The sequence below is a fragment of the Zootoca vivipara genome, chromosome 2, assembly GCF_963506605.1.
Source record: "Zootoca vivipara chromosome 2, rZooViv1.1, whole genome shotgun sequence".
Lineage (NCBI taxonomy): Eukaryota > Metazoa > Chordata > Lepidosauria > Squamata > Lacertidae > Zootoca > Zootoca vivipara.
The window spans coordinates 36,736,417-36,759,363 of NC_083277.1; the positions used below are offsets into that span (position 1 = coordinate 36,736,417).

The 22,947-nt window shown below is 41.2% G+C and overlaps 1 protein-coding gene across 1 annotated transcript in view; it reads left to right on the forward strand.

Moving 5' to 3' along the window:
* IFT122 (intraflagellar transport 122) overlaps positions 1–22,947 on the forward strand; it is a 65,214-nt gene that overhangs the window by 29,233 nt on the left and 13,034 nt on the right. Inside the window, 6 exon segments of the mRNA XM_060271376.1 lie at positions 1,530–1,583; positions 13,000–13,161; positions 16,457–16,623; positions 17,480–17,651; positions 18,489–18,591; positions 20,071–20,211. Of these exon segments, the coding sequence (XP_060127359.1) occupies positions 1,530–1,583; positions 13,000–13,161; positions 16,457–16,623; positions 17,480–17,651; positions 18,489–18,591; positions 20,071–20,211 (799 nt within the window).

Below are 22,947 nucleotides of genomic sequence, written 5' to 3' on the forward strand. Positions count from 1 at the left end.
TTCCCTTATGCTGAATAGGCTTCCTCGCGAGAAAAGGGAAAACTTGGCAGCTATGGTGAGAACTGCCCATCCCACATCCTCTGCTTCCTGTTCTTTAACCAGTTACTGACCCATAAGACTTCTTATAATGGCTAAGTTCATTCAAGAATCCTTGGTGATGGACTTTGTCAAAAGCTTGCTTGTTTTAAAGTAAGTGTGTATGTGTGCCCGCATGCATAAAGTTTGTACATCACTTGATTGTAAAAAAAAAAAAACCCTTAAAGAATTTGCAATATCTCACCTTTATGGTGCAAAAGTGCCACTCATGGCTGCTTACAATATTTAGAAATTACAGTTTTTTAAAGACCGTAATATAGGATAAGTAACCAAAGGGCAGCAATTCAAACATGAACATGAAAGCAGTATATCAGCTACATACAATAAAAGCTTGCTGAAATTCATCTTCAACTGAAGAGAAACAGCAAGGGAAGATGCCAATCGACTTCATTGGCAAGTGTTAATTGGGCTAAGGATTGTGGCCTTGTACCTTGACCCCTAAACTTTAGCTATGAGCTAAAGGATCAGTGAACGGGAACTGCCTGTGTTGTTAGGATTCCCAGCAATGTATTAATTTATTCATTTTTGCCTCCCCACGCCCCACCCCCGTTCCATAGCAGGGGCTGGATAGGTGTTTGGCTCTCTGCCCTCCTGCAACAAAAACTGGAAGGAAAGCTCTGATGGTGTGTGTTTATTTTTGGGCCCCACTGAATTGTGGTCACTACACACAAGAAATTCCCATTGATTTCAGTGGTACTTGCTTCCAGTTAATACATTTGGGATCAAGTGTTAGACCAATTATCTTTCCATGGCTATGCCCATACTTAATTAGTGCATTCAAGAGATCCTACAATACTTCCGTCTTTTGAATACAAAGTAGATTAGTGGTCTGACCTGTTTTAAAGTATGACCTGTTGTTTTCCAGTTTCTGGCCAATGCAATCTTAGTACCTGCTGTACGTTCTTATTTTTTTTTTAATGATACCTGCTTATTATAGATTGGTTATAATTTATCCTCAATGGTGATGACTAAGGCAGTTCCATCTTCTTTTTGCTGCCAGATTTGTGTGTTGTTTTGTCCCAAGAGTACATGACACATGGGGTCCCATTCTTAATAAAGGCTATACCCTGCACAAATACATTTCCCCCTTCACTTGAATTAATATCGTATCTATACACATGAGGCTAAGTTTATTACAGAGCTGCATTTTTAAAATGTCCTTGTCTCAACCCTGACTCTGTGTAACTCAACGCTTTGCACAGCATGCAGTATGTTCATATCAGATATTCTGTTTAAAACTCCTTATTTAGCTCATGCAAAAAGTATAAACAGTAATCTAATTCACTGCCACTTGTGGTACACAGTAATCAATTTTTGTCTAGTATACACAGTAAGTAACCATAACTAAGTATATGTGGAACATATTATACCTGTTGACTGCCTACAAAATATTAGGACATTGCTGATGCATTTTTGTTTCTTTGTTTCGATAGGCATTTACCAGAGTGCGAGACCTTCAATATCTAGAACTGATAAGCAGCATTGAGGTAAAGGAAAAAAGAGGGGGATGCAAAATGTAAAATAAGGGGAAAGCTTACTTAGTGCAGTATCCACACAACAGAATGTTAAATGGACAATGAATCTATTGAGAGTAAAAAAAATGCTGAGTATTTTTGATTTGGAGTGATGATTGATATGTATTGACTTTGATCCACTCTTATGACAGAAACTTAATGAAAAAATGGGGAACGGCTTGACTATTCAATTATAATGCTGTAGATTCCTGTGGCTTGTTTCAAAGTATTTTATAAATAGGAATTAATTTAAGTCTTACATCACCCTCTTGAGATAGGTAATTATTTTTATCTCCATTTTCCAGACCAGGCAACTGGCACAGAGGCACTGTGACTTGCCCAAGGTCACATGACAAATCAGTGACAGATGGGAGTAAAATTTGGGGCTTGCAACTTTCATGTTGCGCTCTTAACCTGTTCAAATTCCTAGCCCATGACTTGATAGATTTTTTAATTATAGAATAATTACTAAGAAGAATCTAAAGGAAAAGCAAATCTATCACCACTCTGACCTTCCTGTAGGATGTCGTAGTAATGTAAAACATGTGGGTCTACAATGAAAAGTCTAAAGGGAATCCTTCATGTAGATGTTAATTGGGGTTCCTGTCTCTTGTGTAGGGATGCAGTCTGCTCTCTGCAGCCACTGGTGGCAAAAATGTCCTTGTTCTATCACGGTGCTTTAAGGAAGTTTACTACTGTCATGGATGACATTGGATGCAGGAAATAATGCCTCAGTTATAATTCTTTTTACAAACTACGAAAGAGCAAAAGTGTATTTGCGTTATTGAATCAGCCCGCCATCTGTCCTGTTGCTGTACATGATCTCTGGGTTAGTTATGATGCCTGAAAATGAATGGCAAGGGACCTCGAATTGTGCAGATCACTTTCGTGTGTAGAGATGGGGATGGCAAAGTCTAGGTTTGAGAATGGCTACTGAAATGGTTGCAACTATTTTAGACCTTTCTTGTGTAAATGTCCCCTGTTAGTGTGTTAGGCTTATTTTGAAGCTAGGTCAGTATGCTATCTTGCTTGTGGCAGATCCAATGAAAAGAGAGAGAGCAGGGTCCCAGGGTCACATATAGTGCTTTTAAATAATTCCCACTCAGTTGCAGTTTTATGCAGTAAAGGTATATTTTACTAATCATTTCACATGGGAAGAGCCCTGCTGGCTCCTTCAGACCAAAGCTCCTTCCAGCCAAGCACCCTATTTTCCCAGACAATTTCAGGAAGCTCACAAGCTGGGCATCAACTCTCCAGCAACTGGTTTTCAAAGGTCTGCTGCCGCTTACTTGGACGGTCCACTTAATTAGCATGGATAATAGCCACTGATGGATTTATCTTCCATAAATGTGCCAGATTCAGACATTTCATGTCATTTGCAGAGATGCTGCATTATCCTAACCTCCCAAATCACAGTGTTTTTTGAATACTTCTTGATACAGCACCTGTAGTGCCCCCTTTTTGTGCAGAATATAGATGCTTGGTGTATCTAAAGATACTTGATGTTACTGTCTCCCAGCACCATTTTAATTTGTTGCTCTGCTGTATGATTCATAGAACAGTAAATCTGCCTCCTCCCATTCTATCAAGCTAATTTTGTTTTAGGTGTGGGTTTGTTTTTTTTCCATTTGAAGGCTATGTGCTCCCCCTTTTCAGAGTGTTGTGAAAAAGCTTTGACCGTTTCACTTCTCCACTTTCGATAGCAGGAAGCTGAATTGAGCTGGGAGGTTCTGGATGCTGCCAGTATTTGCAAGCCTGCCCCCCAGCCGTCACTCTGGCCCATTCTAATGGGCAAGTCCTGCTAAGCTGTGAAGGCACAGGGGGAGGCTCTGGTGTCCTCCAATAGTAGTGCCACAGTGTGGATGGCTCCAGGAGTGGGCCTCAGCCGCACCGGGCTGCAACCGCCACCCCAAGTTCCAGCTGAGCAGCCATTGTCAGTTTCGCTTCTATGCTTCTGATAGAAGAAACTGATTGATAGAATTGATAGAATTCAATTAGGGTGCTGTGAAAGACCCTTCAGGGCAGGAAATGACAAATATATCCAGCCTTCTGCATTGGAGCATATATCTAGCCTTTCTCTCATTAAAGTAAAGGGAGATGTGGAGCAATGGCTTCTCAAATGAGTCTGAATCTGTAGAATTAGTCATTTGTCCCTACCCTTTATCCTTTGAGATTTGTTTTAGTCCTCTGGCAATGAATTTGCAGGATTATTCAAAAGATAAAATGCAGTAGGGGGTATACTTTGCAGGGTTGTCGGTCAGACAGACCCTTAAGATACATGGGGGGGGGGGAGATTCTGTATCCTGTAGGATAAATCCTCAAGATGCATGAGGGAGCTACATTAAGGAAGGAAAAGCTTGGGAGGCAGGGAGAGAATAGAAGATGCTATTCTGTTGATTCGAAACACTGACAATCAACAAAAAAGGTGGGCTGTAAGGCTTCAGCACTAAATTAATTGTAGAGAGGTGGAAGCAAAAACGGGCTCTCCTGCCTCATGTTAGATACCCCATGAGATGGATGACAGATTAGTCCCTATCTTGTAATTCCCTGTGCTTCAAAATGTAAGTCCACAGTGGCTATATGTGCACTGTTGTTTAGCTTAATGTGGGTAGTTTAGAGAGAAGAGCTGTAGTTCAGTGGTAGAGCAGCTGCTTCCGCACATGGGAAGTCTCTGGTACAGTCCTTGGCATTTCCTGGTAGGGCTGGGAATGTCCCTGTCCTGGAACACTGGAAAGCTAGATAGACCAATGGTCTGACTTGTTACAAGGCAGCACCCTACGTTCCTTCGTAATTTGGCATTCTATATGCATGCTATAACTTTAAACCTTCTCCTCATAAATAACATGCCACTAATTGGAGAGAAACATTTGCCAAATCCTGTTTTTCATTATGTTCTTGTCAAATTAATTTTTCTTTTTAATCCAGATGGTATAAGCATAACTTTCAACAGCCATTTGATAGATTTTAGTACAGCTAGGTTTTGTGATCTTGAAGTGGGGCAATTGCACGTGGTTTGGAATTGCTAGGCCGGTTTTTTGCACATTTGAGGAGCAGGGAGCAACAACCACATGTAATAAAATTGTATATACTCACATGCAACTTGGTGTGTTTGCATATCTCTTTAGGTGCAGAACAAGTGGACTGAATTTCATTCTAGACTTGCTTCCTCACTGACTGAAACACTTCTTTGGATATTGCTTGGTTTCTCTTTAGGTCGTCCAGTTACAGTAAAAGTACATGATGTTGGGAAAGCTGTGAGCAATGTGTTTCTTCAGCATAGAAAGCAGGCAAAACTCTATCAGTGTAGACAGAATGAAGTAATTTCTGTTGTGGGCTGCCCTAGTTTATCCCTGGGAACGAACAACAGGATTGCACACTCTTTCTTTCCTTGCTTCTTCCCTCCTTATTTCCCCAGTGCAAACATTCTGGTTTAATTAAACTGCAATTAAATGCTTTGTCCAAAATGAGGAATGCCAGTTTACAAACCAGGATCTTAAACCAACTACAAACATAGTGCTAGACCATTCTTTATTGCTAAATGGACGAGCCTCAGGGAGCCTGTGGTCGGCATGAGCCTTGCTCAATAGCCCTTCCTCTCTGCTGCTGAGAGGAGGAATTCTGCTGAGTTTACTTTCAGTTCCAAAGAACCTTGGCTTATTTTTACATGCAGATGAGGAAACCTGGTTTAAAACAAACAATGTTTAGTTGCTAAGCAAGTCAGCTTCAAACCGTGGATTATGAACCTGTCCAGTTTAATTAACCGCTGATTGTTTTGAACCAGGTTTCCTGGGTTGCAGGAAACACCAAGCTCAAGATTCCTTGAGACTGAAAGTAAACTCAGTAGCCATCCTCCTGTTTGTGTGAACACAACACTGATGCTTTGCTCAGGCTCATCGAGGCTTATCTATGCAACACTAAACTATGGCTTAGTGTTGCATGTGGTTTAAGATCCTGCTTCATATGCTAGTATTAATCCACAGTTCCCTGTTTCGGCAAGAATAGTTAATCGCTTAAATGAGTATGTACATGCCAAGGAAGGGTGGAGGCAAGGGCAACATGCATTCTCATTGCTCATTCCTGGCTACTAAACTAGTGATGATAAGTGATGATATTCCAGCTGAACTATTTAAAATTTTAAAAGATGATGCTGTTAAGGTGCTACACCCAATATGCCAGCAAGTTTGGAAAACTCAGCAATGGCCAGAGGATTGGAGAAGATCAGTCTACGTCCCAATTCCAAAGAAGGGCAGTGCCAAAGAATGCTCCAACTACCGCACAATTGCGCTCATTTCACACGCTAGCAAGGTCATGCTTAAAATTCTACAAGGCAGGCTTAGGCAGTATGTGGACCGAGAACTCCCAGAAGTGCAAGCTGGATTTCGAAAGGGCAGAGGAACCAGAGACCAAATAGCAAACATGCGCTGGATTATGGAGAAAGCTAGAGAGTTCCAGAAAAACGTCTACTTCTGCTTCATTGACTATGCAAAAGCCTTTGACTGTGTCGACCACAGCAAACTATGGCAAGTTCTTAAAGAAATGGGAGTGCCTGATCACCTCATCTGTCTCCTGAGAAATCTCTATGTGGGACAAGAAGCTACAGTTAGAACTGGATATGGAACAACTGATTGGTTCAAAATTGGGAAAGGAGTACGACAAGGTTGTATATTGTCTCCCTGCTTATTTAACTTATATGCAGAATTCATCATGCGAAAGGCTGGACTAGATGAATCCCAAGCAGGAATTAAGATTGCCGGAAGAAATATCAACAACCTCAGATATGCAGATGACACAACCTTGATGGCAGAAAGTGAGGAGGAATTAAAGAACCTTTTAATGAGGGTGAAAGAGGAGAGCGCAAAATATGGTCTGAAGCTCAACATCAAAAAAACCAAGATCATGGCCACTGGTCCCATCACCTCCTGGCAAATAGAAGGGGAAGAAATGGAGGCAGTGAGAGATTTTACTTTCTTGGGCTCCTTGATCACTGCAGATGGTGACAGCAGTCACGAAATTAAAAGACGCCTGCTTCTTGGGAGAAAAGCAATGACAAACCTAGACAGCATCTTAAAAAGCAGAGACATCACCTTGCCGACGAAGGTCCGTATAGTTAAAGCTATGGTTTTCCCAGTAGTGATGTATGGAAGTGAGAGCTGGACCATAAAGAAGGCTGATCGCCGAAGAATTGATGCTTTTGAATTATGGTGCTGGAGGAGACTCTTGAGAGTCCCATGGACTGCTAGAAGATCAAACCTATCAATTCTTAAGGAAATCAGCCCTGAGTGCTCCCTGGAAGGACAGATCGTGAAGCTGAGGCTCCAATACTTTGGCCACCTCATGAGAAGAGAAGAATCCTTGGAAAAGACCCTGATGTTGGGAAAGATTGAGGGCACTAGGAGAAGGGGACGACAGAGGACAAGATGGTTGGACAGTGTTCTCGAAGCTACGAACATGAGTTTGACCAAACTACGGGAGGCAGTGCAAGACAGGAGTGCCTGGCGTGCTATGGTCCATGGGGTCACGAAGAGTCGGACACGACTAAACGACTAAACAACAACAACAACAACAAACTATGGTTTAGCAAGCTGGGGATTCAGCATCTGAACTGGGCTACTGACTTTGTAACATTTAAGCATTCAGCAAGTCTGGGTGTTACATTGCTTGTTTCAAATATTTCCAGGACACCTTTAGAATGGAATCAGCCTCTGTGACTTGGTTTAGAGTTCTAGCTAATGCCAAACCATGATCTCTGCAAATGCAGCAAGAGTTCAGAAAATGGCATCCTTAACGCCTGCTATCTGCCGGTCAATTGGTTCCACCAATCACATTCATGTTTTTTTCCGCCTCTCGTAATAATTTGTTTCTGTTTAGGTGATAGGCACTGAACCCTTGACAAGCCGCAGCAGTATTCATTGCTAGCAGTTATTATTTTCATCCATAAAGTACCTAAGTTACTAAGGAAATGGTGCCAATCCTGAATGGAATTCCAGTTAAGTGGAACATCACCTCCCTCTCCTCCCTTCAAATGTCCCTCAATTCTGTCCTGGCATTTTCCTCACCATCCAGGGCATATTGTGAGCCAGGTGGGAACTGGAGGACACAGGGAAAGAAGAGGAAGGAGGAGTTCAGTTGTGCAAGCGGAAGGCCTTGCAGGGACGGCCCACTGTTTTTCATTATTTATTTATTCGCTTTCTTTTTAGCATTCTGGTTAGGATTCTTTACAGACCAATTCTTAATCTCTATATCCAGTTTTTCTCAAGTGGGGAGGGCTGTATTTCTGTTCCTGTGAACGATCAGCTCGGTATGCCTGGAGATTGATTCTGTTAAGAGAGGTGAGGGGGGGTGGGAATGGACAAAGTGACAGCTTTCCAAATTAAATATTGCTGCTTTGTAGAATACTGAGAAATAGGCCAGAGAGAATGGGGTTTGAAATTGTTTAGTGGGTAATTGAAGTAAATCGTGGGTCCATTTCTATCTCCAAATGATGTTTGTGGAGGATTAGAGGAGAGGGAAGGGAAGCGAAGGGAAGAAGAGTAGGGTGGCAAATGCCCCTTTCCAAAGAGGGATATGCAAAAGGAACCATATTGAGTGGTATATTTTAGTCTTTGTTCTAAGATACCAAGTTATTAAATTCTTGCACATAGCCAGGCCACCTTTCAGCATAAGTGATGTAAATGCCAAAAATACTAAGGAATAAAAGGCTTGCAAGTGGCACACTGTGCTTCTTAAATAACACAAATATCTTTCGATCCCGCTGCTGGTTCTGACAGGATTGAAAGACAAAGTGCTACTTTGAACAGCTAGAGAGGTAAACCTAGGTGGTCTGCCAAGTCATTCTTTTTAGATTTTTGAGAATATTTGTGTAATATTATTAAGGCCATTGCTTTTTAAAGTATGTGGTATTCTTATAACAGCCACTGATATTGTTTGGATTCTGACAGCACTTGTGTGTAGGCATATGCATGAGTGTGAACACACACACACACACACACACACACACACACACACACACATACACAATGTGCACATTTCCTCCAAGAAAGCATCCTTCCATGACAGGAAAGTGGTTTTATTTCCACTAATACAACATTCATCAGATGGGCAGGGATAATATAATATGATAATGATAGCTGGCAACCAATTAAGGTTAGTCCTTCCTGAAGATGTAGATTTTTTTTCACTGGGAGGGAGACATGTTGGAGAGTTCATTGTAGATGTAGCCATCCCATTGAAGGATATTTTTATTCCATTGTAGTGACTTTGAAAGTTCTTCATTAAAATTTATTCTTAGCTGTCTGTCAGAAACAACTTTTTTTTAAAAGTTATGCTCAGTGCCATGTTTCTTAACTAGAAACTATTAAATTAAAAATGCAAAGTACTTAATTAAAAAATATAGGCATTTCCATGCTGTTGATCACCATAACAACAAACTGATAGTGCAGATGGTGACCATTAATTTTTAAAATAGAAATAAAAGCAACACCACTACTTTCTGATGTTTACAACCTTGGTTATTAACTCTGCATTATACTATAAAATCAAAGGCTACCAGACACTTGAAATTCCCTTTCATTCTCGTGTCTCTGTATTCGTTTTGTGTGCCTTCCATAACCTTGTCAAAGTTGTAAGAGCTTTGCCAAGAATCACACATGTCAGCAAGTAGTACAAATGTAAATAATACACATTCTTCAAATGTGTTCAGTTTGTATTTCTTTCCTGGCAGGTACTGGAGAAAGAGGAAGGACAGGACTCATGGGGCAATAAGTGAGCAGGGCAGAAAGGGAGTGGATAGCTAAATTTGGTAGAAAGGTTGAGGACAATTGCAGGCACAAACTAGGGCACTTCAGAAACATCACCTGGGCTCCTAACCGGGGCGTTTTTTCAGCCAGAACTCAGTTGCGGCACCTCTCAGGTGGACGCCATTGCCATTATAAGAGAGCAAGGGAGGCGTTCATGGTGAGCTCTTTTTCTTTTTCTAGAAAAATAGCACTGCTCCTAACAATTGTTTTCACATATTTTAAAAAGTTAAAACAGAGATTTTTCAATGAATTCAAATGCACACTTCAAAGGTAGATAAAATGTAAAGGTAAATGACTCCTGGACAGTTATGTCCAGTCAAAGGCGACTATGGGGTACGGCACTCATCTCGCTTTCAGGCCAAGGGAGCCAGCGTTTTTCCACAGACAGCTTTCTGGGTCATGTGGCCAGCATGACCAAGCTGCTTCTGGCTCAACGGAACACTGTGACGGAAACCAGAGCGCCCGGAAATGCCGTTTACCTTCCTGCCACAGCAATACCTATCTACTTGCCCTGGCATGCTTTCAAACTGCTAGGTTGGCAGGAGCTGGGACCGAACAATGGGAGCTCACCCCATTGCGGGGATTCGAACCACCGACCTTCCGATCGGCAAGCCCAAGAGCGCCACCCATGTCCCTTATAATCCAAAGACCCTGGCATAATTTGCATTATTTTCAAAGGGGCTTCTGCAGAACAACAGGATCCTAATGCGCCACCTGAAATTCAAACATTTCATATGTATGTATCTGTCTTTGTAAGGCAGTCAACTGGCAGGATCCTTTTAGACTAATTTGCATTTCAATTTCCACTGTAGACTGAAGAGTCCAGTCATGGATCAGTAGGGTTTGCTGCAAATGTCACATTTGTAAACTTCATTGACCAAATGCCCTGCTTCTTACACTCACATTTATCATGCCATGGAAACTGTTTTACATAGCAATTTTGCATGTCTGTATCACCATCATCATCATCATCATTTTTATTTACGGTATATCCTGCCTTTTCCCCAGATTGGGACTCAAGGCAGCTTACAGATAAAAATACAAAAACACAGATAAAACAGAAAAGGCTAAAAACAAAGTCTACTTCATGTAGTTGCCATAGTGGACCTCTTAGTAGTATGGTTATTTTAAGCCATATTGACAAACATGCTTGTATCAGAGCTTTGGGCAATCTCGATCAACTTCTTAGTTTCTTTGTGTTATCTCTCTCATGCATAAACCAGTACAGCCATTGATTTTAAGACACACCAAGGGGCTTCATTGGTTGTCCTGGGAAAAGATACCCATAATGATGAACTGATCTTAACTCAGAAATGCTAAGAATACAATGTGAACAGTGGAGGTGGAAACTGTTGAGCCTTCTTAACAACTGCAAATGGATAATTTCTCATTGACACGCAGGAGGGCAGTGAGAATACAAGTTTGGTAGATCAGCACCTTTGGCTGATCACTTTCCCACTGTATTTAGTCTTTCATTAAATTACAAGTTATCAATTGGTGCTGGGTAACAATTTATTAACTCCTTGAGTTGTATAATTGAGGGTTATCCTAGCGCAGTCTCAGACATTTATAGCTCAGGGAAACATTTCATCTGATATGACATTTGCTTTTATTTCTTGGTGATCCACTCGCTCTCCGCTGCCTTCGGGAGAATGGGGCCGAGAGTCCTTCTGTAGCCATAATAAAAAGCATGAAAGCAACTTGTGTTTTGCTGTACTGATTATTCCAGTACTGATTTGCTCAGTATCTAGCTGCCTTTTGTACTGTGCTCTTTGCTGGTGAGTTCCTCAAGAATTTTTTGATCATGAATCATTGTGTTTGAAAGAGACTACATTCTTTGCCTCAGTGACTGGCACCATTTCATTTGAGTAAGTTTCAACTCAGTCCTTCATGTGACTCTTTATGTGACAGCACTATTATCTGAAAGAGCTCTAGATGGTTCCAGCCATTTCCTTATAAGCCTTTTTTGTCTGGTTGGTAGACACCAAACATCACAAATATGCTGAAAGTGTTGATATATTGCAATGTATCCATGGAATCCTATTCCTTTTGAAGTTGCATTTGCCTTGGACTGTAGACAAGAGCAACATTGCAGTAAGCATTGGTAGGAACAAGGTTTGACATGTGCTGCATAGGATTTGTCACCATATCATGCCAAGGTAGAATTGATCTCACCTCTCAGATCTTGGTTATCATTGGGAAACCTGCATGTGCCTACTGCTTGTATGTGATAAATTTATCATCATGCTCTCTTGAGGTGGAACACATGATAGTGCTAAACTGTGGTTCTTTGAACATGTTTCAAAATGTTTATTCTGAGATGTACAAAAGTTTCTTTTGCAAAAGAGCTGTCATTAACCTTTTTGTCTTTAGCCTTTCCACCAGTCTGTGGGTGATACTCAAGGTTGGTCATCCGCAGTGTACATCCACACCGAAAACTGCCTAAGTAATTTGAGCCCATTGGTTTCAATGGGTCTCCTCCAAGTACGACTTGGCTGGATGTCACCTAGTATCCTGGCAGTTCCCTCACTGCGAGAAGTGAGGTAACAGAACCAGGCTGAGGGCCTTCTCGGTAGTGGCGCCCTTCTTGTGGAACACCCTCCCATCAGATGTCAAGGAAATAAACAACTACCTGACTTTTAGAAAACATCTGAAGGCAGCCCTGTTTAGGGAAGTTTTTAATGTTTGATGGGCAGGGTACAAATAAATTATAATAATAATAATTATTATTATTCCTGAAATCCACATCTTAGGCAGCTGTTTGCCTCATGATATAACCTGTATTAGAAATAATAAGGAATGAGAAACATGATGAATTTGAGTTTCCTTTATTTGGAGACCTTTCGTTCTGAAGTTTTATGAGAACTAAAAGTATTTTTAGAAATGAAATTTGGGGTAAATAGGTTTATAATAGGAATATATCATTAGGAACATCTTGGAAATTTCAAGACAGATAAAATACTTCTTCACCCGGACCATGGTTAAATGACGGTTAGCACTCTCCCAGGAGGCAGTGAGGGGCACCAACTTGAATGGCTTTAAAAGAAGATTAGACCAATTCACAGAATACAAGGCTATAAACAGCTAGCAGCCTCAATGGCTGTGCTTTACTGCTGTGTCATAAGCCTTATGCCTTTGAATACCAGTTGCTGGGAATTTCAGGTGGGCTGTTGTGCTCATGTCTCACTTGCAAGCTTCCCACAGGCATCTAGTTGGCCACTGTTGGAACAGGATGCTATGTGACCATTAGCCTGCTCCAACAGGCTCATTTTATGATGTTCTTAGGTACTGCATTAAGGTGTGAGCTTGCCTTGACTTTCATGTTCAGTTAAATTATATACGGTATTATAATGGGATATGTTCTGTTTTTTACTGTACTATTGAATGGGCGGGGCTGGAGAGAGACTTAACATAGAAAGCTTACTAATGGTGCTATTGATGTTAGCAGGGCTAAATCAGTTTATGTGTCAGTAATCCAGTTTAAAAGCTTTGTGAATCACAGCTTAATATTTTCAGTGGCTCTAGCCAATCTTGTTTCCTGCCTGATTATGTTTGCTAAAACATTTCCTGTCCTTTATTATTATTTTTTTAAGGAGAGGAAGAAGCGTGGAGAGAGCAACAATGACTTGTTTCTAGCCGATGTTTATGCATACCAAGGAAAGTTCCACGAAGCAGCCAAGCTGTACAAAAGAAGTGGACATGAGAACCTGGCTCTTGATATGTACACTGACTTGCGCATGTTTGACTATGCAAAGGTACATGGATGTGATTTATGGGGTGTTTATTTAAACTGGCTCTGGCGTCCAAGAATCAAGCAGTTTCCTTTTGGCGCGTGCATTTTCTTTGGTTCTTCTTTTCTGGAAACTCCTGGTAAATATCACTGACCTAAGTAACTAAACCTCTCAGGAACTTTTCCACACAGCACGTAGTTAAACTATGGAATTCACTCCCACAGGATGTATTGATGACCACCCATTTGGGCAGTTTCAAAAACGGGTTAGAGACATTCTTGGAGGATAGAGCTGTCAATGGCTTCTAGCCATGATAGTTGTGTACTACCTCCTCCAGTGTTGGAGGCAGTGTCCCTCTGGATACTAGTTGCTGGGAATCTCAAGCGGGGAGAGTGCTATTGAACTCAGGTTCTGCTTCCAGGCTTCCCATGGGCATCTAGTTGGCCCCTGTGAGAACAGGATGCTGGACTAGGTGGGCCTTTGACTTGATCCAACAGGGTTCTTGGTATGGTCTTAGGAACCTACATGGTGGTATTGTGCTGCATTACTGTGCAAGAGTGTGGTTTAAAAACTGGGATTCCCATTATATCTCAACAAGTTTCACAATACCAGTTAACAGCCTCTGAAATAATCTTTGATTCCTTTGATCCTGTAAATGAACCCTGAAGTTGTTTTTGTATATGTCTGCAAATCAAATTCCCATGTAGAAATAAGTTGTACACAATATGAAGAATGTGACAGTTTTACATGCACTTTCATAAGTTTTATGTTGCAGACTTTTAACGTCTTCTGCGGTATTTTTCTTATCAGAAACCTTGAAAATCAGTACGCTTTATAGTCTCATTAATCACTCGTTACAGACTTGCTCCATCCATTACTGGACATAAGCTTTGCCTTGGCGCACATATTTCTAAATTTCTTTTCTGTGGGGGCGAAAGGTCATCTGAAATGCAGATGGTATTGTCAATGTTTGAGCAACACTGCCTTTCTCTAGCAAGTTAGACTAAAAATTGCAAGGTCTTAATATCGGTTTGTGTTTAAAATCCTCTGAAGCATAAATCTAATTCATAGAGTAGAAATTTGTCATCATGCTAATATGAATTTTCACAATGCTGAACCAGCTTAGAGTAAAATGAAATCTTTTCAGGGTAGGAGAGCTTCATATAGAAGCTAATGACATATTACACACATTAAGCCCTGAAAGTTGGGTTTTCAGTCTGTTTATTTAAAGTTAAAGAAATAGCAGCTCTGAATGAAGAAGCAATAAGGGATTACTTAACTCTTTCCCCATCCTCTCAGTCTCTCCCCCACTCCAAATCCCTCCTCAAATCTGCTGTTCCTTTTTTTTTAAAAAAAAAATCACACAGCTGCCAGAGCTTCATTACACATATTTGCATGTAATGAAGTTAACTTCATGGACAAAAGAGTCAATTTAATTCAGTGGTTGAACTTTGGTTTGCCAGTACTGCTTTTTAAAAGAGTATGCAGATTCTTATTTTTTGCCTGCTACCCTCAGGCTACTAGACATTTGCAGAACCTGACTCTTGAGCCTTGATAGTTTCAACCGACCCTGGACAGTTTGTAGTTGGGGGGGGGGAATCCTATTCTGTGGGGACAGCTCTGGAGATCATGTTCATATGGGACCTTAGACTTCTTATCAGTATACCAAATCACACATTACTGTCAACTCACAAGTAATTAATTGCAGTTCAGGAAACTGAACTTTCTGCTTCTAATTTATTTCAGTGATCTAAGCTAAAGAACGCAATTACACAAAACAAACACTGTCTCATTTCTTGGTTCGGCTTCTTCGCAGTCAAATAAAACAAAATGCTCTTATTTTTAACTGGACCCCACAGAACAGCAGGATGTTCTTAAGCAGAATTGAATTGAATGTTCCATAAATGGCTGTTCTGGGCTCACGATCGCTGTAATGATGCTGTATACCAGTCACATGAACAGCTAATTCAGAGTTGTTACTTCATTCCACTTTGTGTCTGATCTCTGCCTAGTTCTGCTCTACCTTAGAGTGCTGTAGTGTGGTACAATCTAGCAACTGGATATTTCTCCCTTGTATTACATTAACACAAATCTGCTGCAGGGATGTGCTAGGATGACTTATGACACTATTTCACCCAACACAATGTGATTCCCTGCAGGCTTGATTGCAGTTGTGTCCCATTCTAAGTATGTGCTTACTCTGCTTCAAGCAATAGGATTTCTGTCACTTTTTGCGCCCTTCTAACTGATCAGTTTCTTTTCTGTGTTTCTCTGTTCCCTCCACACACACCCCAATAGGTTGTAGCCATCCTGTATCAACTAATAGGGTTGTATGCTAGATATGTGTCAGATTCACAGCCCTTTTCATGCAGCAAACAATAAACTAGCACAACAGGTACCCAGCCACAGGCCCTTGTCCTTTACTGTGTCATAAGTATTTTAGTAACACCTGGGGTTTGTGTCAAATACGTTACATCTCTCTAAAAAATCAGAGTGATTTACGGTCTTTGTAATACATATTTTTCAAAACAGTCTAGCAATTTAGGCCTCTTTGGTTGCCATTTTGTAAATGTAGAACCTGGGAGAGAGAGTAGAAACTCCTGGTGACTTACAGAATCACAGGCGGTTGCCCCTCCACGGAGATGCCAAAAACTGAATCGGGAGTATGAGGTGTGCAGACCATGTTTCCTGGCTCTTTGATGAGAGACCTTCCTTGTCAGAATCCAGCACTCTGTCTCCTGAGCCCCTCGTAGGAGAACACCAGTAAAAAGCAATGTTGTGTTTAATGAAGTGTTTGGGTCAACTATCACATTCTAGTCTCACACGTTTGCTAATCCTTTCCTTAAGAGCTGTTGAGTAAGCCAAATTTGCCATTATGGTTTTTGACTAGATTTCATAATTGAATCCATTGGCTTTAGGACCTCTTAAATTGTAAGACTGACCTGTTTAGAGAAAACTGTCACTTGTCTTTTAACTTTATTTACAGACGTTGTTCTTGGCAAGTCATGGAAAGCGGGCAAAAACTGATATTTCATTGGTTTTTCCTCCAGAGAATTTTCTGCAGACATTCTGTTTTTTTCTGTGTTCAAACTATGAGAGTTCTTGTGTATTTTGTAATACCAGTCATGCCTAAATCTAATCAGTTGATTTAGTAATTTCTTCTTCTTTTTTTTTACTCCTCATGTGATGTAAACTGCAATTAAGTTACCAGAGTATATTGAAAAGTGAGTTGGTAGGGAAATGGGTATTTGGAACGGGCAGTTGGCACAGTGAATGCTACAGGAAGCATCATGATTGTCATCTCCTGCACTTTTCTCAGGAATTCCTTGGCTCCGGAGATCCCAAAGATACGAAGATGCTAATTACAAAACAAGCAGACTGGGCCAAGAACATCAATGAACCCAAATCAGCTGTGGAGATGTACATTACTGCCGGCGAGCACATGAAGGCCATAGAAATCAGCGGAGATCAGGGCTGGGTTGATGTGTATGTCTTGATTTGTTTTTTCAGAGCTATATGCTGCCATCTTTCAGCAGAAATATTGCTGAAATTTTTCTGGTTGTGCTCACTCTATGGGTTGCACCTGTTGAGGGAGGGAAATCCTATATTGGCATAGTGGGAATGGGGTCTGTAACTAGTGAGAGATGCAGAGCGCCCCTGAATTTCTTAGGGGCTCAGTTGTGCTAGTTGTAGTACAAATCTGTAACTGAAGATAGTTGAAGATCATGGTGCCTGTGTACTGATGTGATTTACATGTTCAGCAACCCTGTTTTCAAAGCATTCATTCATTCGTTTGTACTTTTGTGTATGGTTGCTTTTACACAAAATTGCGTTCCAAGCGGCTCTGAGCATATCAAATGAGTAGCAACAGATAAAAGAATTCAAAACCATGGTATGAAAAATTAAAATTACAAAAACAATTATAAGGACATTCTTCAAGGTTATCTATAATTACTCTGATTTGTCGGATGTTGGTTTCGGAGTCTTAAGAAAACACTGCTGAAGATAAAGCATGCATGAAATATGAATTTCTTAGGATTTTAATAGGATTCCAGAGTCTGCATCAAGGCATCAAGGCTGCAAACTGTAGCAAGGCTGTGCCATGCACACTAGAAGTTGCAGTTTTGTAGCTGGAAGCTTTTGCTCGCAGTCCAGGAGTCCTTTCTGGTGAACACGCAGGTTTATAGTTTGGCAACGAACTTGCTGGACTCTACATGTAAGCAAAAGTGCTTTGCCTTCATACTTAGAACTCTGGACAACAAATGGCATGCATATGTTTTTAAGAGGTAGCAAGTACTAAGAGGTTTATAGCCGCTGATGGGTCTTCTTCTTCTGCATCTAGATTGATTGATATTGCTCGGAAGCTGGATAAAGCTGAGCGCGAGCCTTTGACAAAATGTGCCTACTATTTCAAAAAGCTATTTAACCATGGCTACGCAGCGGAAACCTATACAAAGATTGGGGACTTGAAGGCCTTGATACAGCTCCATGTGGAAACTCAGCAGTGGGATGAGGTAAGTACAACTCTTTTTTCATCCCCTGGGTATCTGCATCCTGGATATATCCTTGGCCTCAAATCTTTTCAATTGCATAAACAAAATTTCTCCTTTTTATATAAGTTGCGTGCATGTCAATGTTCCATCATGCATTTCAGAGTAACCTTGCTACTTGAGGAGAAATAAACCAATTGCATGAGAAGCCTGTCACCTGAGGAATACCTCAATTACAGTGAGCTATTTACCTCAGATGCTGATCTGTGACATCTTTGTGCCACATGGGGTTCATTTTGCCACAAGAAAAAGAGGTTAGCAGAGGGGAAGAGAGAATGGTTCGTGGGAGATGGCATTCAACTTAACACAGCGCACTACCCTTTTGCCGTCTCTCCCTGTTGTGTGGAACTGCAAAGCCGCCCTTAGGATTTTCTGGTATGACTGAACTAAAGCAGTTTCCCAAAATCTGAGTGGATCTATGCAGCCCATTTTTACTCAGGAATAGGCCTCTCTGTTCAGTGGCAGATAGAGATGATGGAAGTCATAGCCCAAAGTATCTGGAGGGCACCAGGTTGGGGAAGGTTGGATTACAGAATTCATTTTCAATTGTCTGGGGGGAGCATTACTTATTGAAATGGCGTGCTGTTGATAAATTTCTGTCACAAGGCACCAGTTCTTGACTGTAATGCAAACCAGGTCTGAAACCCCAGACCCACATGTGGCAAACCACTTCACTTTGATTTCATTGTTTATTTGCCATCAGGAACAGTTCCTCAGATGTATTTGTGAATTGGAAAATCATTTATGTTCAGCTATGTTTCTCAGCAAGCATGTTAAGAATGATTTTTTTCCTGTCCTTAGGCATTTGCTTTGTGTGAAAAGCACCCTGGATTTAAGGATGAGGTCTATGTTCCTTACGCTCAGTGGCTGGCAGAAAATGATAGATTTGAAGAAGCCCAAAAAGGTAGGACGCCTGTGTGTGTGTGTGTGTGTGTGTGTGTGTGTGTGTGTGTGTGTTAAAATATTGATAGCACTCAACATGCCCTGGGAAAGTTCCAAGGAACAAAAATTGGAGCACTGTCTCTTTGAAAGTGATGCTAAAATTTGCATTAAAAGCAAAAGAAGACTCTTAAATGGATCTTATTCAATTTTTACTTTAGTTGTTGGGCAAGCTTCTTGTTGTCACTAACACTAGCAACAAATTTAATAAATTATAAGTTCAGTAAAAAGAGTAGACAAAAAAGTAGATTCTACATCTAGTGTTTCTACTCACTTTCTGTTCCGACAGTCCTTGATAATAACTTGACACATATATATTCTGTTTTTGTTGTTGTTGTTTTTTAAAAAGGCATGTACTGGTATTGGGGAAAGGATTATCTCAGCCTGAATACAGTAACTGGAATGGCAGCAGCCCTCAGGAGAGCTAGAAAAGCATTTGGCAGTCTTGCAAATTCATACCTAGTCTTTAGTAACAAAAAAAGTAATAATGAGCCTTCATCATGTCCTTCATCAGTGGAACACATGAGGATTGCTTCTCTAGTCATAGGGCGGTGATGAGTCAGATATGAAAATCTATGAGAATGCAGTTTGTAGAGCAGCAAATTCTGTGTATTACCTTTCATAAGCAGTTCTGTTGTATAAGTTGCACATGGGAACAAGACCATTAACAGATAACGTAAGAGTGTGAATTAGCCCTCAAAGCTCATTCAAATTTCTGTTTTGAGCTTTTGTAAAGCATATAATTACTGAGTAGAATCTGGACCAAGTTTTAATTTCAGCTAGTGACTCTTTATATTTTGAGCTTATTTGCACTTTGCATTTTGAACTTGGGTGCAAGGACCGGGTTTTAAATGGCAAATGGCTTTCTTGCTTTGGAAGTTGATGTGTGTGTTTTAAGTGACAGGGTTTCTCAGCCATGAACAGGAAGCAACAGTTAGGAAAGGATCAGGACTCTGCTGTCACATGTGTGAATTAAATCTCTTATGTGTAGGCTTTCTTTTGATCAGAATTATTTTGCAGCTATTGAGACACAAATAAATTTGATTGGCCCCTTAGCTAGATAAAACACCCAATAACATTTTTCCTCACTTCACTGCTTTTCAGTCCATTTAGTGCTGCTGCACAATCTCATTGGTTTCAATGGGTCTTTTCAGAAACCATACGAAGGCAACCTTGAAATAAATGGGAGTTGTGCAGCAGCAGTTCTTGGTGGGTTGTGCCCACAAAGTCCATGAAAGAAGCCCGAGACACCACAAAAGCCACAAAGTACATTTTTGAAGTATCTAATGCTACATTAACTTCCCCACAAACATGGAGAAGAATACTAGGGTGTAATCCCTTTCATCTGCTCCTTTGTTTAGTTGTGGGCTCTGTTCTTAATTTTAATCAAGTTAATTGGTTTAATCACTTTGTAAAATCTTCTTTATTTTGGCCCCCTTTGCAGCATTCCACAAGGCTGGCAGGCAAACCGAGGCCGTAAAAGTGTTGGAACAATTAACTCGCAACGCTGTGGTAGAAAGCCGATTCAATGATGCAGGATATTATTACTGGATGCTATCCATGCAGTGTTTAGATATCGCTCAAGGTAAGGAAATACAAGCAAGTTTACATGTAATCTGTTCATGCCTGAAGGCAGAACATCTCTCAAACTCTGATGGCTTAACTGGAAACTCATTGTGAATTGCGTTGTACAAGACTTTTGAGTTTTGTTATATTGCACATATTATGATCTTATCTTTTCATGTATGGCTGAGAAGAGAAACCTCATTCTTAGCTCTAGCTCAAGCTATGTCTTCTAAGGAAACTAGGTAACTTCAGTTTCTCAAAACATGGAGGCACACACCTCTGCTAGGGGAAGCCCAAGCTCAGTCTGATTGAATGAACAGCATGGGGTTGGTCATGCCCACCTATTCATTTCAAGGTGGAGGGCTTGTCGACAGTCCTGCACTTCCACGGGCTTTTTGCTCTTCTGGTATTCCTCCTTTGGGAACCTTAAAAAAATGTTCGTTTATTTAAAATGTTTGTCTCCTGCCCCTTTTTTATATATACTGATCCCAGGGTGTGGTTTAGAATCATACCACAAACACAGCAAGAGCAGGAAATACAACAGTATGAATATGATTAAAGTTCCTGTTAAAACAATAAAGTTCCAGCAAAATTTCCATGGGTTGATATCATGCAGATGCCTGTGGAAACATAATCCTTTGGGGTTGCTTCCAAAAAGAAACTACGGTTGGTGTCAGCTGGAATCTCCAAGCTGAGAGTATTCCACAACTCAGATGCCAATGTCAAAAAGGCCCTATGCCATGTTACTGCTAAATGTGCAATCCCTTGGTATCAGAGCATCAGTAAGGGCCCCACCTTTAAAGATCTTAACATCTTGACAGGTCAGTGTCAGGAGAGGTGCTGTTGTGGACTTGATTCTTTTCCCCATCCATATGCTTTCCCTTCCGATATCCCAGGCACAAAATATGGGGACAAGTTTTGGGCTGGGGTTTTGGTCTTCATTTAGGAAGGCTCATTGCAGCTGATGACATGTGCCGTACATCATTCCTTAGCATGCTGCTCAATGGGTGGCCAGAAGGCTAAAGTTCAGAACTACTGGTCTTTAAAAGTGAAAGGCTTTTCACAGGGTAGAGAAGTTGACATTCATTAGTTCCTCTAGAATGTGATGCTTGTTCTGGCAATAGCATTGGGGAAGCTGAGCCATGGGCCCAGGGCTCTGTTGGGCAAGCTCCAAAACTAGGGCCGCTGGAGAGGTTTCTCAGTTTAAATGCTCTTGGTCAGTTTTACTGGAGAAGAGAGGAGGTTTCAGAAACCATTTATGAATCTTTACACCTCACTGTTAGCAATCCTTTGCTTGGGGGGATTTAATGTGTAGATAACTGTGCTGAGGAGCACAGCCTCAACACCCAACTCAAACATGTTTAACTGAGGATAGGTCCCACTGAGTTTCCTGCTGAGTACTCTTGGGATTGCAGCCTTTGCATACAAAATAGCTTGAACTATTTCTTTAAAGCCCTTCACGGCCTAGGACCCTTGTACTTACGGGACCGTCTCTCCTGGTATGCCCCGCGGAGGACCTTAAGGTCCATAAATAGTAACACCCTAGAGGTCCCGGGCCCGAAGGAAATCAGATTAGCCTCAACTAGAACCAGGGCCTTCTCAACACTGGCCCCGACCTGGTGCAACGCTCTGTCTCCTGAGACTAGGGCCCTGCGGGACCTGATTTCTTTCCGCAGGGCCTGTAAGACAGAGTTGTTCTGCCTGGCATTTGGCCTGGAGCCAACCTGATTCCCTCCTCCATTTTCCCTTTCTTTTTCCCTTTTGTATGAGGCTGCATTTTTAATTTCTAATTTCTAATTTTTACAATTTTAATATTAATGTATTTAGTCTTGTTGTTGAATTGTATTTTAACTAGTTGTTTTATATTTGGTGTTAGCTGCTCTGAGCCCGGCCTTGGCTGGGGAGGGCAGGGTATAAATAAAAAAATATTATTATTATTATTATTATTATTATTATTATTATTATTATTATTATTGCATAAGGTGATCTTATAAAGCAGGCAGCTAATTGTTCCCGTTTCACAGAGTAGGGTTTACACCAGGAAAGAGCAATTTGCCCAGGAACATGTCAGTCTGACCGCTGGTTTTGGCTCCATATTCATTATTCCCACTACCTTAAGATGCTGTCTGTCCCTAGCTTTGTGTGACCCAAAATTAAGGCGGAGCAGGCATTTTTTTTATCAACACTGTACAAACATTGGTATCATTTTGCCAGTAGCTACTCTTAAAATACTGTTCACAGAATAAAGTCGCTGCCCTTCCTGTGCACACTTACATGGAAGTAAGCCCTATGGGACCCAGGTGGCGCTGTGGGTTAAACCGCAGAGTCTAGGGCTTGCTGATCAGAAGGTCGACGGTTCAAATCCCTGCAACAGGGTGAGCTCCCGTTGCTCGGTCCCAGCTCCTGCCCACCTAGCAGTTCGAAAACACATCAAAGTGCAAAGTAAATAGGGACCGCTCCGGCGGGAAGGTAAACGGCGTTTCTGTGCGCTGCTCTGGTTCGCCAGAAGCAGCTTAGTCCGGAAGCTGTCTGCGGACAAACGCCGGCTCCCTCGGGCTATAGAGCGAGATGAGCGTCGCAACCCCAGAGTCGGACCCGACTGGACCTGATGGTCAGGGGCCCCTTTACCTTTACCTTTTAAAGCCCTATGGAACACAATGGGACTGCCATCCAAGTAAACCTTTACAGCAGTGGTGATAATGTATAAATTATTCCAAAAATGCTTGTTCAGTCTAAATGTAAACATGGAAAATGT